The sequence below is a fragment of the Bacillus rossius genome, chromosome 7, assembly GCF_032445375.1.
Source record: "Bacillus rossius redtenbacheri isolate Brsri chromosome 7, Brsri_v3, whole genome shotgun sequence".
In the NCBI taxonomy this organism is placed as follows: Eukaryota; Metazoa; Arthropoda; class Insecta; order Phasmatodea; family Bacillidae; genus Bacillus; species Bacillus rossius.
In genome coordinates this window covers 48,180,204-48,193,135 of record NC_086335.1, presented here as the reverse complement: position 1 = coordinate 48,193,135, position 12,932 = coordinate 48,180,204, and the positions used below count along the sequence as shown (strand labels likewise).

The 12,932-nt window shown below is 33.3% G+C and overlaps 1 protein-coding gene across 1 annotated transcript; it reads left to right on the top strand.

The window, feature by feature from the left end:
- Positions 1–681: 681 nt before the first annotated feature.
- On the top strand, positions 682–11,646 carry LOC134533980 (MICOS complex subunit Mic10-like). Its single transcript, XM_063371841.1, has 4 exons — positions 682–894; positions 3,381–3,428; positions 7,212–7,309; positions 11,376–11,646. The coding sequence occupies exons 1-4, from the start codon at positions 810–812 to the stop codon at positions 11,391–11,393; spliced, it is 249 nt and encodes an 82-aa protein (XP_063227911.1). The 5' UTR covers positions 682–809; the 3' UTR covers positions 11,394–11,646.
- The last annotated feature ends 1,286 nt before the right edge of the window (positions 11,647–12,932 follow it).

The following is a 12,932-nucleotide window of genomic DNA, read 5'->3' as shown; positions in this document are numbered from 1 at the left end:
ATTTTAGGATGTTGCCATGGGTTACAACCTGCATTTGATCACTACGTCATGCCAATCAATTGACAAATTGTCAGAAAAAAAACCCTTAAATTCTACTTTATAATCTTTAAAGAGCTTTTTCTTGTTTACTAGCGCCATTCAGGCAAGATATTTTAGGATGTTGCCATGGGTTACAACCTGCTTTTGCTTGTATAGTTTAAGCCAAATTGGTGAGCCCGACTTAGATCCTCCTCCTAATAATATTTCAACTCTGAATTTTTCTGGTATTACAGCTTGCCATTTTATTCTTTTAATCAGGTCGTTATGTAGGTATAAAAAGGAAAGAAACAACTTAACCGTTTTAAGCCATAACCTTCATTACAGCCAGGCGCAATACACTCCAACTTCAACTTAACTAAAAATGTCGATAAATTCTAAGGCATTGGTACAGATTAGGCATTTATCAAGCACCGAAACGAATGAAAAATAGTAATTTGGGGGACAAATTCATAAACTGAGAAAGAATTAGGAATATATTTTATACGAAACTCCATTAAAAATAATTCTAATGATGGGCACTACTACTAACGCTGTTAGTTCGCAGGCTGCCGCGAACTTCACTGCCGACGAGATACACAAAGGCGAAGAATATCAAGAATATCAATTTGCCAGACCTATCTAAATGACCGTGGTCTTTGGCTGTAGTTATATCTATGAACGTTTTTCTGTCGTCTGTGGCACGGTGTTGAACGAACGATAGTATTTGTGTAATTTGTAAACTTTTGTGCAATTTAAAAAAAAGTAGAGAATTTACAAAAAACTTTGGAACAATGTCAACATCTGCTAAGTTGCTGTCCGAGGATGAACTCGGGAGGAAATGGGATTCGTGTTTGCATGATACTGTTTTAAAATTAGGTAAATGTCCTAAAGTGTGTTTTTATCACTATAAATGTGTTAAAAAAACCTTAATGCTTGAGAAGTTAATAATATAGTTTTTATTGCTTAGACTTTTTTTTTTTGGTAGCAGTTCTTGGACGGTTTAATGTAATCATGGAAACTTGTTAGTTAGGGCCTGCAAAGAAAATTAAAATTTGTATTTTACAGCTAATGTTTTTCGATTGGCATACGAAACGACTTTCAGTATTTTTAATTTCGCTAACTTAATCGACTGTAACAATTTTTTACAGTATTTTAAACATATATCCACAATTACTATTTTTAAATGTACCTAACCTAATGTAACCAACTATTCAAATGTTATACTATAGGAAAACTATTAGAAATACAATTCCGGTTATTGTAACCAACAAGTGTAATTAGACAGAGTCCTTACAGGTTATGAATGTCACAAGTAACAAAACTATATGATGGGTAATGAAAAGCAAGAAAAAGTTCCAAGTAGTTGTCATGTTTGAAGTCATAAAACTTTATTTCCATCAGCCTTTTGCTAACCTGTGTTTGCTTTTTTGAAGTGTCACTTCAGTTATTAGAGGCATATTAAATATAAATATTGGAAGAATCGGAAATTTCGACAAATATCTCAAAATTGAAATTGTTAAGAAACTATGCGACTAGTCTAGATCCTTATACCATAACATTGGTGACTCTACAACATGGCAGCGTTGACATCATTACCACCCCTACAGTCTTACGGGACAAGTGTGGGGGTATGAGGTTTTGGACGGGGAGCCATTCACATGCTTGTGTTGTTCAAAATACATTTCTGTATTAAACTAACTTTTGGGTATTGTGTTCTTTACTACAGCCCTACCTATTCAAGTAAAGAACACTATATCAAAGATATATTTCCTATGTTATGGTATTGTATACTCTCTTCCTGCCTGGTTTAGTATAGGACAGTAGAATCTGGATATAACGACCTTCAAGGGACCGGCAGAACTATGTCGGACTAACCGGATGACGTACAAAATGGTTTAGGTAAATAAAACATTTTGTAGGATATATAATCACATATACTTTATTTTAATGGTTCTTACACATTCCAATTATAAACATAGGTACATAATGTACTATAATACAGAGAGATAAATTACATACACATGCACTACATGAAAAACTCTGTTACTAACTAACGTAGAAAATCTGTTATTTGAGTTTATTTTTGACAAGCTTTTATTCGGTAGTAAGAACTTCGAACAGCATTGTGAATTCGTGACATCAATTTTTTCATTAGATCATCATCGAAGTTAGTCTGAACAAACACATTGAGCGTTTCCGCAGCCTTCAGAACATCAGACACACGGTAGGGTGATTCTCCACTGGTTCGTCATCATCACCATCGCTATCTTTGTCATTCGCGTCGTTGGCGATGATATTTTCCACAATGTTTTCATCAGACGGTTCTTCACAAGTGGCGACAGCATTGTCGACACACGCGTAATTATAATTGTCATAACATGTGACAAACACTAACTGTGATTCACGCGCCAATAAAAGGGGCGGGTGAAGTTGGGGTGCCGAGGTATTGGTAGGTTGTGTAAACAAAACATTGTGCGTCGTTTTAACCGGACGTAATATCATAATATTCATAATTAATGGTCACTATAAGCAGTTGGTCACTTAAAACGGAGTCGCACTAAACGGTTTATTTTCTCAGTTCCTAACTATGAAACCTAACTTGAGTAAACATTATCGTCGTTAAAAGCGGTTAGTCGTTACAAGTGAAGTTGTTGTATATGAATTCTACTGTATTTTGTCATACCAAGTTTTATAGTTTAATTTTTTATTTGCATTAATAATAACATTCTAACCTGGGTAGGTCTTTACCATAGAATGATATAATTTATGAACGGTATTGTATGATATTGTTTTGTATTATTATACCTACTACATTAGGTAGCACTATAGAAATTAAAATTTATATAGCAAAAATATTAAAATTGCCATAATATTTCAATATATTAATTTATTAATTTATCAACTAGGCATTTTGATTCACATGTAATTTATAACCATTGCGGTAAAATATGACCTGTCTTTTTTGAACTAAAATCATTATTTTCAGTTGAAGCACAAAAATGAATGAGAATGGCTTTTGGAGGTTGAAAAACCATTAACTGGTATACCATCATGGGGATTTTTGTGTGCAAGTACTCAGTAGTTTTATCGTAATTTGAAAATAATACTTCTATTTATATGTAAAACGGTTCATCTTTTTGGATGAAGTGATGAAAGTTTAGCAGGGTTTTCGGTAGCAATATTTTGTTTCCGAACCATGAATTTGCAAAATACCTTTGAAACACATTTTCTGTTTCTACTAATGTTTTCACTTTTTTCTTTTGTTGCATTTATTTTCAGGAGGAGCATTTTCTCTATCTTGCTTCATGGTTTCACCATCCATGTTGTCTGTTAACCACTAACAGAAGGGAATTTTTTTTCAGGTGGTGGCTTGGTAGTTGGTGGAATATTTTCTCTTCTTTTCTTCAGACGTAAGTAGTCACAGAAATTACAGATTTTCAAATTCCCATAATATTCATATTCAATCACCACATCATAAAATAAATATTTGGATTAACGTGCATTTAACCTCTTATGTCATAGTCTTTGTTAAATCCATTTAAATTCGAAGTGAGGTAAAAGGTTTACCTAGTTGATTGTAGGTATGTGGAGGAATTTTCTACAAGGAGTTGCTTCTGAACTAAATTGATCATTAATTATGATTTTTGTACTGTATAAACTGAGCACTAATGATCACTTGTAGTCAAAATTATGCAGTAATAATTTTTCTGTTTGAGAACCCATTTTTTTATACTAGTCAGATGTAATTAAAATTTATATTTTACATTTTTTCTAACTAAAATTAATTTGTACTTAAAATTGCTACCGCAATGGGGGTTGAAGTGTTCGTGGAAGTTTAGGGTGCCACCACATGTATAACGGGCATGTGGACCCGGCTACTCTGTTCTCAGGGCTGTGACATAGCCCGTATGTAGCGAGGCCCGTTTCCCCCTGTATCACTCAAAAGCTTCGAAAACGATGACAGGTGCCAACACACGCACACACACTTCGGCAGGCGGTTAAACGCCGGGATCGTAGAGGGTGGTGGTGGAAGGAGGGGGCTCGCAGCTTGTAAGGGGGGAGGTGGTGGCACATCGGGCTCAGAAGGGCGCAGCCTGGGACAATGTCAAAATTGACACACAAAAAATGAGTTATGTACCAAAAGCTGGCATTTGTTAATGCTCCTAAAGCTGTCAATTAGCTTTTTTCACTTAATGTGCAGTGCCTAGCCTCTTGTAAACTTTTGAATTGCGTTGTCACAAATTTTAGCCTAAATTTATAATATTGGATTGGTTTAGCCCAATCTTGTGCAGTTCCCATGTAAGACAAATGCACTTATTTGGCTCTGGCTCTGGCGAGTGGCTGTTTACAGAGATGGTCTTGACAAAATATGATTATGCCAGAAGCAATAAGGCTATGTTTTGAAACAAGCTGCTCGTACAGAAAAAAAATGGGTGTGTGTACTTAAGTACGTGCGTGAGAAGTTATACTTATTTTGCATCATTAAAAAATAGTTTTTAATTGAATGCAAATAATTAATTACAATAAAATAATAAAAGGGCTGGAAAAAGATAGTCAACACATTCAATAAAGTTCAGTTTAAATTTGAAAAATTAAATAAATAAATTTAGAGAATAATAAATATATGACATAATTTGTAATACTAAATATTATAAGATTCTTAATTTTAAATATTTATTATTGATTATTTAATATTTTAAAAGAATAAAATAAATTTAATGATGAATTCAAAAATTTAATTTAAGTTTATTCATTTTTTAAATATCTATTATTTTCTTAATTTAATATTCACTTTTCATTTTTATCAAAAAGTTTTCATTAAATTTGTTCATTTATTTTTATAAATATTTATTATTTATTCAATTTAATAATAAATATTTATTATTTATTCAATTTAATAATAAATATTAAAAATTAATATTTTGATTTGATGTTAGATTTTAATTTTTATCACAAATTTTTTATTAAATGTTTTATTAAATTTATTTTTTTATTTTGTAAATATTAAATAACCAATAATAAATATTTAACATTAATAATTTAATACAATTTGTATTAATTATATTAAATAATAATATTATAATTTATATCAATAAATAATACATACTGATAGTTAACCACAATTATATTGGAGCACTTGTAAAAGTATAAAGGCATAATTTTTTTATACTAATATTTACGAATAGTAAAATAGTAAATAATATTAATCAAAATATTCAATTTAAATCACTACTAAATATAATTTATTAGCACATATATAATTCGCACTTGTGAATGTAGAAACTAGAAAGATGTGGATAAATATTATAAATATGAAAACAGTGATCAGAGGCGACGAGCATGCCAACATGCGCGACTAATAAAGGTTCTATTTCTATTTTGTTGGTAGCTTTTTTTCAAGACTTAATAAGTGGTTTACCGGGCAGCTTCAACTTGTTAATTTTGTGTTACAGTGATGCGCGCGCATCTTAAAATTTCACTCATTTTTTCATAATGCACCTAAAGAAGTATTACTTCAAAAAAAGTAAAAAAAACAAATACCTACTGCCGAGTTTTGAACCACGACCCTTCAGCATATTGACCGTGCAGAATAACCCCTGCTCTGACAGAAGGTTACGAGGAAAATGTGTATCATATTTGATGTAATACCAAAATAATGTGTGTTTTTTTAAACCTTGGAATTTACTATTTACTATGACTATTTTAGTTTACCAAAATAAATTCCATGGCAATTTCACTATCATAAAGTTTCATTTGGCACACCAATACGTTTGGTATGTCTCCTAATGTGGGTTTATGTTCATACATGGGGGTCCACCATCTTCCTTTGAAAATGTCACAGGGTGCACGCGCAGCTTCAACCTGTTAATTTTGTGTTACAGTGATGTGCGCGCATCTTAAAATTTCACTCATCATTTTTTCATAATGTGCCTAAAGAAGTATAACTTAAAAAATGGATGAAAATGGTATTTTTAGTACTACTAATGCTGTTTGTTAATCTTTCAAAGGAGTCTTTTTTTTATCCTACTGGATTCTAAAAAAAATAAGTAGGAGAGACAGTGAAGTCTAAGAATAATTTGGAATAAAATCATTTTACAAACTATAAAAATTAATGTGGAAGTATTAAAATTGCTCTAATAATTTAATGATGGCAATTTTAATATATTTGCATCAGAGTATCAATTTTATTTGTAGTAATGTTCTCTAATTTAAATCACACAATTTTAAATGTGATTTTGCAAGAGTTCTTGAATTCTAACGATTTTATGGTAGGTTTTTGACCCAACTTATTCTTTCACTCTAATTTTGATCACCTAGCTGTGCTTACACCTAGCCTCCCAAAAAATTTGCCTCCTAAAAAAACCTTGTCTTGAAAAATACACACAACTGACGACAATGTAAAATAGATAGGTATATGATATCAGACAAATTCAAGCAATAACTTCTGTGTAAATAATTATAAAATGCACCACTGCGTACCACTACTCTCACAGGCATCAACCGACAAAAAAATATATTTTTGGCCATCTATGTCATTTCTTCGCTAAAACGGTGCAATTTTAAAAATCAACAAAAAAATTAACTAACAAAACTAATACACTAAATAAAAGATATGTACATATATTTTAAACACTTCAAATTTTGCAAATCAAAACTTGACATAAAAATAATACCAATATTTTATTAATTTGAATTTTTTCATTAATTATTTGTACCCAGCTTCTTCAAAAAAAAAAGTTAGTTATAGACTTAAAAATTTGGACACAAATAGCATAATAACATAAATAACTGGGAATTAAAATATTTTACAGGTAAAAAAACATTTTTTTTAAAATATTGTATCACATTCCTTCAGAAAAAAAATCTGTTTTTTTTTTTTTCAACAAATACCCAACATTTAGTCATAAATATTAATGAATTATTAACTTAAAAAAACAGGTTTTTTAATGTCTGCATTCACAATTTCCATAATGCTCCTGAACTTCATTTACCTTGATGCACACATTTTTTAAAGAATAATGGTCATACTTATGTCAAATTGACAATGTTGTTAGAATATATTTTATAGGCAAGAGACACTGCATTGTGTATTTATAAATAAAAAATTGATTGAAGTGATATTTAGGTCATTTTCAGTTTAAACTTAGCAATTAAAAATTCAAAAGTATTAATTTGATGTTTGTTTTTCGTAGGAAAAGCATGGCCTATAGCAATGGGGTCAGGATTTGGCCTGGGAATGGCATACTTGAACTGTGAACGAGCAGTTAATGGCATTATAACGCAAAGCACTGTGAGTATTTTTGGTGGTAATTTTCTGTTCACAAGATTTTGATATTATGTATGAGGTAATTTTATCACAATGCTCAAAATGCTAGTTAGCCAGTTGTGAAAACTTGAAATTTTAACTATAAATATTAAAAGAATAGAGATTATGAGTGAGACAGTGCAAATTACAATATCTCGTATTTGACACATCATTTCCTTTAACCCAACAAGTCTTGTTACACATGAAATAGGCCTATCACTTAAATATCGTGAATTTGTTACGTAGTATATTTAGTGAAGGAATTAATGGTAATCAGATGGATGGAAATAAAGAAATGCACTCATATTTGATGGAAAATTGTTATTCTGTTGCATTATAATTATGTAAATGTGAAATCACAAATTATATTAAAACAAATGTTCAACAAAATACAATGTCATAGCTTTAGTACATAAAAGTTATCACTCATTTAGAGGTCAGACATACATGAATTGTTATACAGTAAGTCCTCGGTTTACGTCGGGGTTACGTTCCTGAAAACCACGACGTAAATAGAAACGACGCAAAATGAGCCATGTTTCATGCCACCGGCCGGCCACGGCCCAAGGTCGGCCGGAAGCGCTGGCATACAGAAATGACAACGGGCAATTTTATCAGCAAATGACAACCGACAGCGTGGGAAACAAGTCCAACTAGTACTTCTCAGCTTTATAGAATGGTTATTTAACCAGCTGCTTTATTACCTTTATTGATTGAAATATAAAAACAGATATATAGTACATACTGTACGTAATATAAACACATAATGCATTCAAAGTGTAAGGATACAAAGTGGTTTAGCGCTACACAGATTTTACTTTGAGTAATTCGCAGGAGAAAACAACTGTTTTCTTTTGGACGCTGGTAAGAACAAAGTCAAAAGAAATGCATACATACAATAAAAGTACTATAAGTATGACAAACATTGAGAGCCCTTCATTTAATATAATCACATGAAGTAATAAACACCTAAAAGAGGTTATACAATAGCGCGGTGCAATTCTTACAATTTACGTACGGGAATAATTCTAATAAAAATCAATGTAAAATATTTTTCATGAGAAACACTACTTTAAATTTACGTCGCAAACAATATAAATTATATCATTTTACGTAACATTTTAAATGAAAAAGCTCTGAATACACTACACATTGTGAATAGAATTCCAAAACGGATGACATGACAAGTTTGTCAATTTATTCCGAGTCACTTTGAACATTTTCCGATTCCTTTCCTACACACATGGAAGCTGTTGCCGCCTTTGATGTTCCGCCGAAGAAAGCATGAAGTGTTGTCTGCTTGGTTGTCTGCTTCTTTTTCTCCTTGAGGAGCTCCTCGTAGCACCTAACACTCTCCATTACGTTTCGCCGCACTTTAGAGCTCCGTTCCTCATTTATGTCTTTTTCAGAAAAAATTTGCATTGCCATTTTGACATGGCCTAAGGCGGAGGTTAGTTCTTTCACTGTGATGTCTGTTTTCACTTCCGGGTCATCATCTACACTATCATTGTTGTCTGCTGCAGGATTAATTACCAGCTGGTGTAGCTCTTCGTTTGTAAGCTCTTCTACATTAGCATCCAAGACTTCGTCAATGTCGTCAGTTTCGAGATCGTTGAATCCAGTTCTTTTAGCGATGTCAACAATGTCCGCGCGTACGTCTACAGCAGGAGAGGCATCTTCAAATCCCTTAAAATTATGTAGGCAATCAGGCCACAGTTTACCCCACGTCGAGTTCAAGCACTTTTTAGTGACCTCAGTCCATGCTTCTCCAATATTCTTGATAGCATGCAAAATGTTGTAGCCACACCAGTACTCCTTGATTGTAGGCTTATCCTCACCATCTGTACCTTCAAGCAGCTGTTGGAATGTACGCCGCAAATAATAGGCCTTGAACGATGCGATGACGCCTTGGTCTAGTGGTTGCAAGATAGCTGTGGTGTTTGGAGGAAGAAAAACCACTTTCAAATTTTCATGCATTTCTACTACCTCGGGTGGGTGACTAGGTGAGTTGTCGATCAGAAGGAGAATTTTAAAGTCAAGGTTCTCCTTGGAACAGTACTCTTTCCATGCAGGGATGGCATACAAGTTAAGCCATTCCCTGAACAGGGGGCCAGTTATCCAGGCCTTATTATTTGCTCTTAAAATCACTGGCAGGTGCTCCTTTGAGTAACCTTTCAAGGCTTGTGGGTTGGCTGACTTGGTTATCAGCAGCGGTTTCATTTTACAGTCGCCAGCTGCATTTGCCGCCAACAATACTGTCACACGATCCTTTGCAGCCTTGAAACCAGGCGCAGTCCTCTCTTGTTTAGCGATGTAGGTTCTCGCCGGCATTCTTTTCCAGAAAAGTCCCGTTTCATCTGCATTGAAAACTTGTTTCGGCATGTAGCCACCTTCTTCAATGATCTTCTCTAAGTTTCGGGATGAATTCCTTTGCGGCGTCAGTGTCGGAACTTGCTGCCTCGCCTGTCAGTTTTATATTATGGAAACTGTACCTGGCTTTAAATCGCTGCAACCACCCGCGGCTGGCATTAAACACTTCCTCTTTAACGGTTGAAGTACCTTCAACATTTTTAATTTCCTCATTGTACAATGATAGAGCTTTGCTTTGAATAAGCCTTAAATTTACGGAGCAATTGTACTGGTTCTGTGTTTCAATCCATACGGCAAGCATCTTCTCCATAGCGCTATTACGTGTATAACTTGTCTTTGTAGCACTGACAGATGACATGTTCAGTAAACTACTCTTAATTTTGTCCGCGTTTGATCGAATTGTACGAACTGTGGTAGGTGGCAGACCTAACACTTTACTAATCTCAACAGCCCTCTCGCCCGAATCGAAACGTCTCAAAACTTCCATTTTCGTGGCTAATGAAACATGTGTTCTGTTATTATTTTTTGAAATTACGTTTGAAGATAAATTTAGTCGTTTGGAAGACATCTTATGCAGAAAAAATCATAAATTGCAGTGAGCTGATACTGTAGGCCTACTACAAACGCATTTAATCACGATAAAGTTAACAACGGCACGTTTAAAACTCCGGCCAACTCAATGATATCATAGCGACTGAAGTGCCAAGGAGTTGGACGAAAAGGGGTAGGAGAAAATGCTGTGTCGTTGCGGGAAGTAGATAACACTTCTACGTGCGAGATACGTGGGTGGCCGAGCGGGCGGGCTGGTAGTATTGCATCACCGCACGGAGAGCAGCGGAGAGCAGGAAGCGTCCCTCATGATGTATGATAAGATAAGGCGGTGAACGTGTAGATTACGCTACATAGCATAAATTAACTATCGAAGGAAACAAAAAATTATAAACGAATTATATACTGTGTTTTGGTTAAAATAAAGATTTACGGTCATTGTAAACGACGTTATTGTGAATCGGCGACAACTTAAATTGAAACATGAGTACTCAAACATTAGCGACGTTAATCCGAAACGACGTAAATAGGTACGACGTAAATAGGTACGACGTAAAAAGAGGACTTACTGTATATTGTTGCGAGTGGATATAAAAGGTTCGACAAGGATAGCCCAATAGCGGTAATAGAGGGTCAAACGCTACAGCAGGCTGGCGCACTGGCTAGCCTCGTCAGTTTTTGTAACACTATCCCGCTACAATTTTTTTTTTAAATTTCTTTATTATAACCAGTAAATATAATGATGAAACAAAAATAATTCTTAAAAAAAATTGTTTAGCAGAATTTTAAAAAAGTTATTAAACAATATAATCATTTAAAAATATATAATTATATAAATATATATAAACAATATTTTCAATATGTGTGTGATAATATCATGGCTTCATAACAGTGTCTGCTGACAATTTATTTTATACATGTACACAACCATTTTACTGGTAATATTTATTTGTTGGAATCCTATATAAAATAATGTTGCAGGCCAATCCGGCCTCCAGTTGGCTGTCTATAATAATCAGTACACAGTTATGAGCATGCTGTTATTTCATTTAATTACCTCTACTACCTTTAGACTAATGAGACTTGATAAGAGATTTTGATTGTTTTTTTTTTGTTTTTCGTCTTATTCCAGATTGAGAAGGGTCATTGAAGAAGGAAGGAACTTTTTGAGTTGTAGCAACAATATTTAAAAACTTTTATACCAAAAATGGAGCAAAAGCTTCATCAGGCATCTGGATACGAAGTGAACTTTTGGTACCGTGGTTTGAGAGAAAGTTGTTTTCTTGTATTTATCTTTGTTAACTTTGGACACTTGTTTAAACAAATGTTGTCCTAGTTTTTTTTATGTTTCAGACATTTAGCTGTAGGAATAATTTATGAAATAAAACTCTATTATGAATACATTCATGTAGTAGCTATTATTTTATTCTGTATTATCCTTATGCCTTAATTTTGCAGAAATATTACTTCAGCCTTCACTTTCACTCTACTCCTGTTCTGTGCTTATATTTCCTTCATCTCCCTATGACCCATCACACGTTACATCACTATTATATGCTTCAAAAATTAGAAGTTAATTAAATTATAAATAAGTATTGTAAAAATATCTGGTGCCCTGTTCTTAATGCTGTTGGAATGTTTCTCTAGAGGGATGACTTCAATCCGACACCGAATAGCTAAACTCTATTCTTAAACACTCACTAGCTGAATTTGTGCTGCCTGTTAGTAAACCAATACCATACAAGCTGTAAACAGATCTTCGCTATTTAAGAATGTCTTAAATTCCTAACCTTGTGTGTAAAACATGACTTGGAGAGGTTCTCGTAAATGAGTCTTTAACAAACGACGTAGGCCTACACAAAATATAATTGGTATTTACGTTCTTTTATTAGACTTCAGCATACAACATGCAAGCAGTACAATTGTTATAAAAAAATGCATAATTTTACAAACAGCAAATAGTGGGAAAAAACTGCACAAATTATTAGCATAGACTTTCTTCCACTTACTAAGAGAATTACACACACTTGCACACACAATGTTGCAAAAAAAAAGTTCACTTGAAAGTTATTGTAATAAGTCCTCTACAAATAAAAATAGCTCTTCAAAATAAATAATTACATATGAATCCAAAGTTATACAAATGTTATTTTAAGCAAGGCTATGATAAAAGTGGCAGAGAGACTTTACAAAGCACACGAGACCAAACACAAATGTTTATATTGTTTCCCAGAAGACATTGCTCTAAAAAAAAATAACAATAATGACTTGAGAGCAGGGCGGACACAGGATTGACTTCTGGGTGGGGCATGGTGTTGGACCTAGTATAATACCTGTTTATTACTTCAGAAGTTGTATTTCCAGTGCATTGTTCACCCTTCACTGCTTGTGAGTATAAAAATCAATATACACATTCATAATTTTTTTTTTTTAACCAATAAATACTGCCCCAATTTATTTGGACCTCTAGTACATAAAAAACAGGTACGAGTTGGGAGCTAAATAAGCAGAAACTATACACTAAAAAGGTGTCCAGTGAGAAAAGAGTTTTTAAATACTGAAACATGTGAATATGTAAACATTTTTGTAGTACTTTCTACAAGAAATGAAAGCTGACATTTGCATTACAGAATAATAATTTTCCTACACAAAAATTCTTATTTTTTCTCATAAGTCATTAGAATTTTTA

What these genes read in the sequence shown, in the direction of transcription:
- LOC134533980 (XM_063371841.1), top strand. Translation starts at nt 810, where the DNA reads ATGTCAACATCTGCTAAGTTGCTGTCCGAGGATGAACTCGGGAGGAAA. An exon ending in TGATACTGTTTTAAAATTAG is followed by an intron (nt 895 to 3,380) that starts GTAAATGTCCTA and finishes ATTTTTTTTCAG; the next exon opens with GTGGTGGCTTGGTAGTTGGT. An exon ending in TTCTCTTCTTTTCTTCAGAC is followed by an intron (nt 3,429 to 7,211) that starts GTAAGTAGTCAC and finishes TGTTTTTCGTAG; the next exon opens with GAAAAGCATGGCCTATAGCA.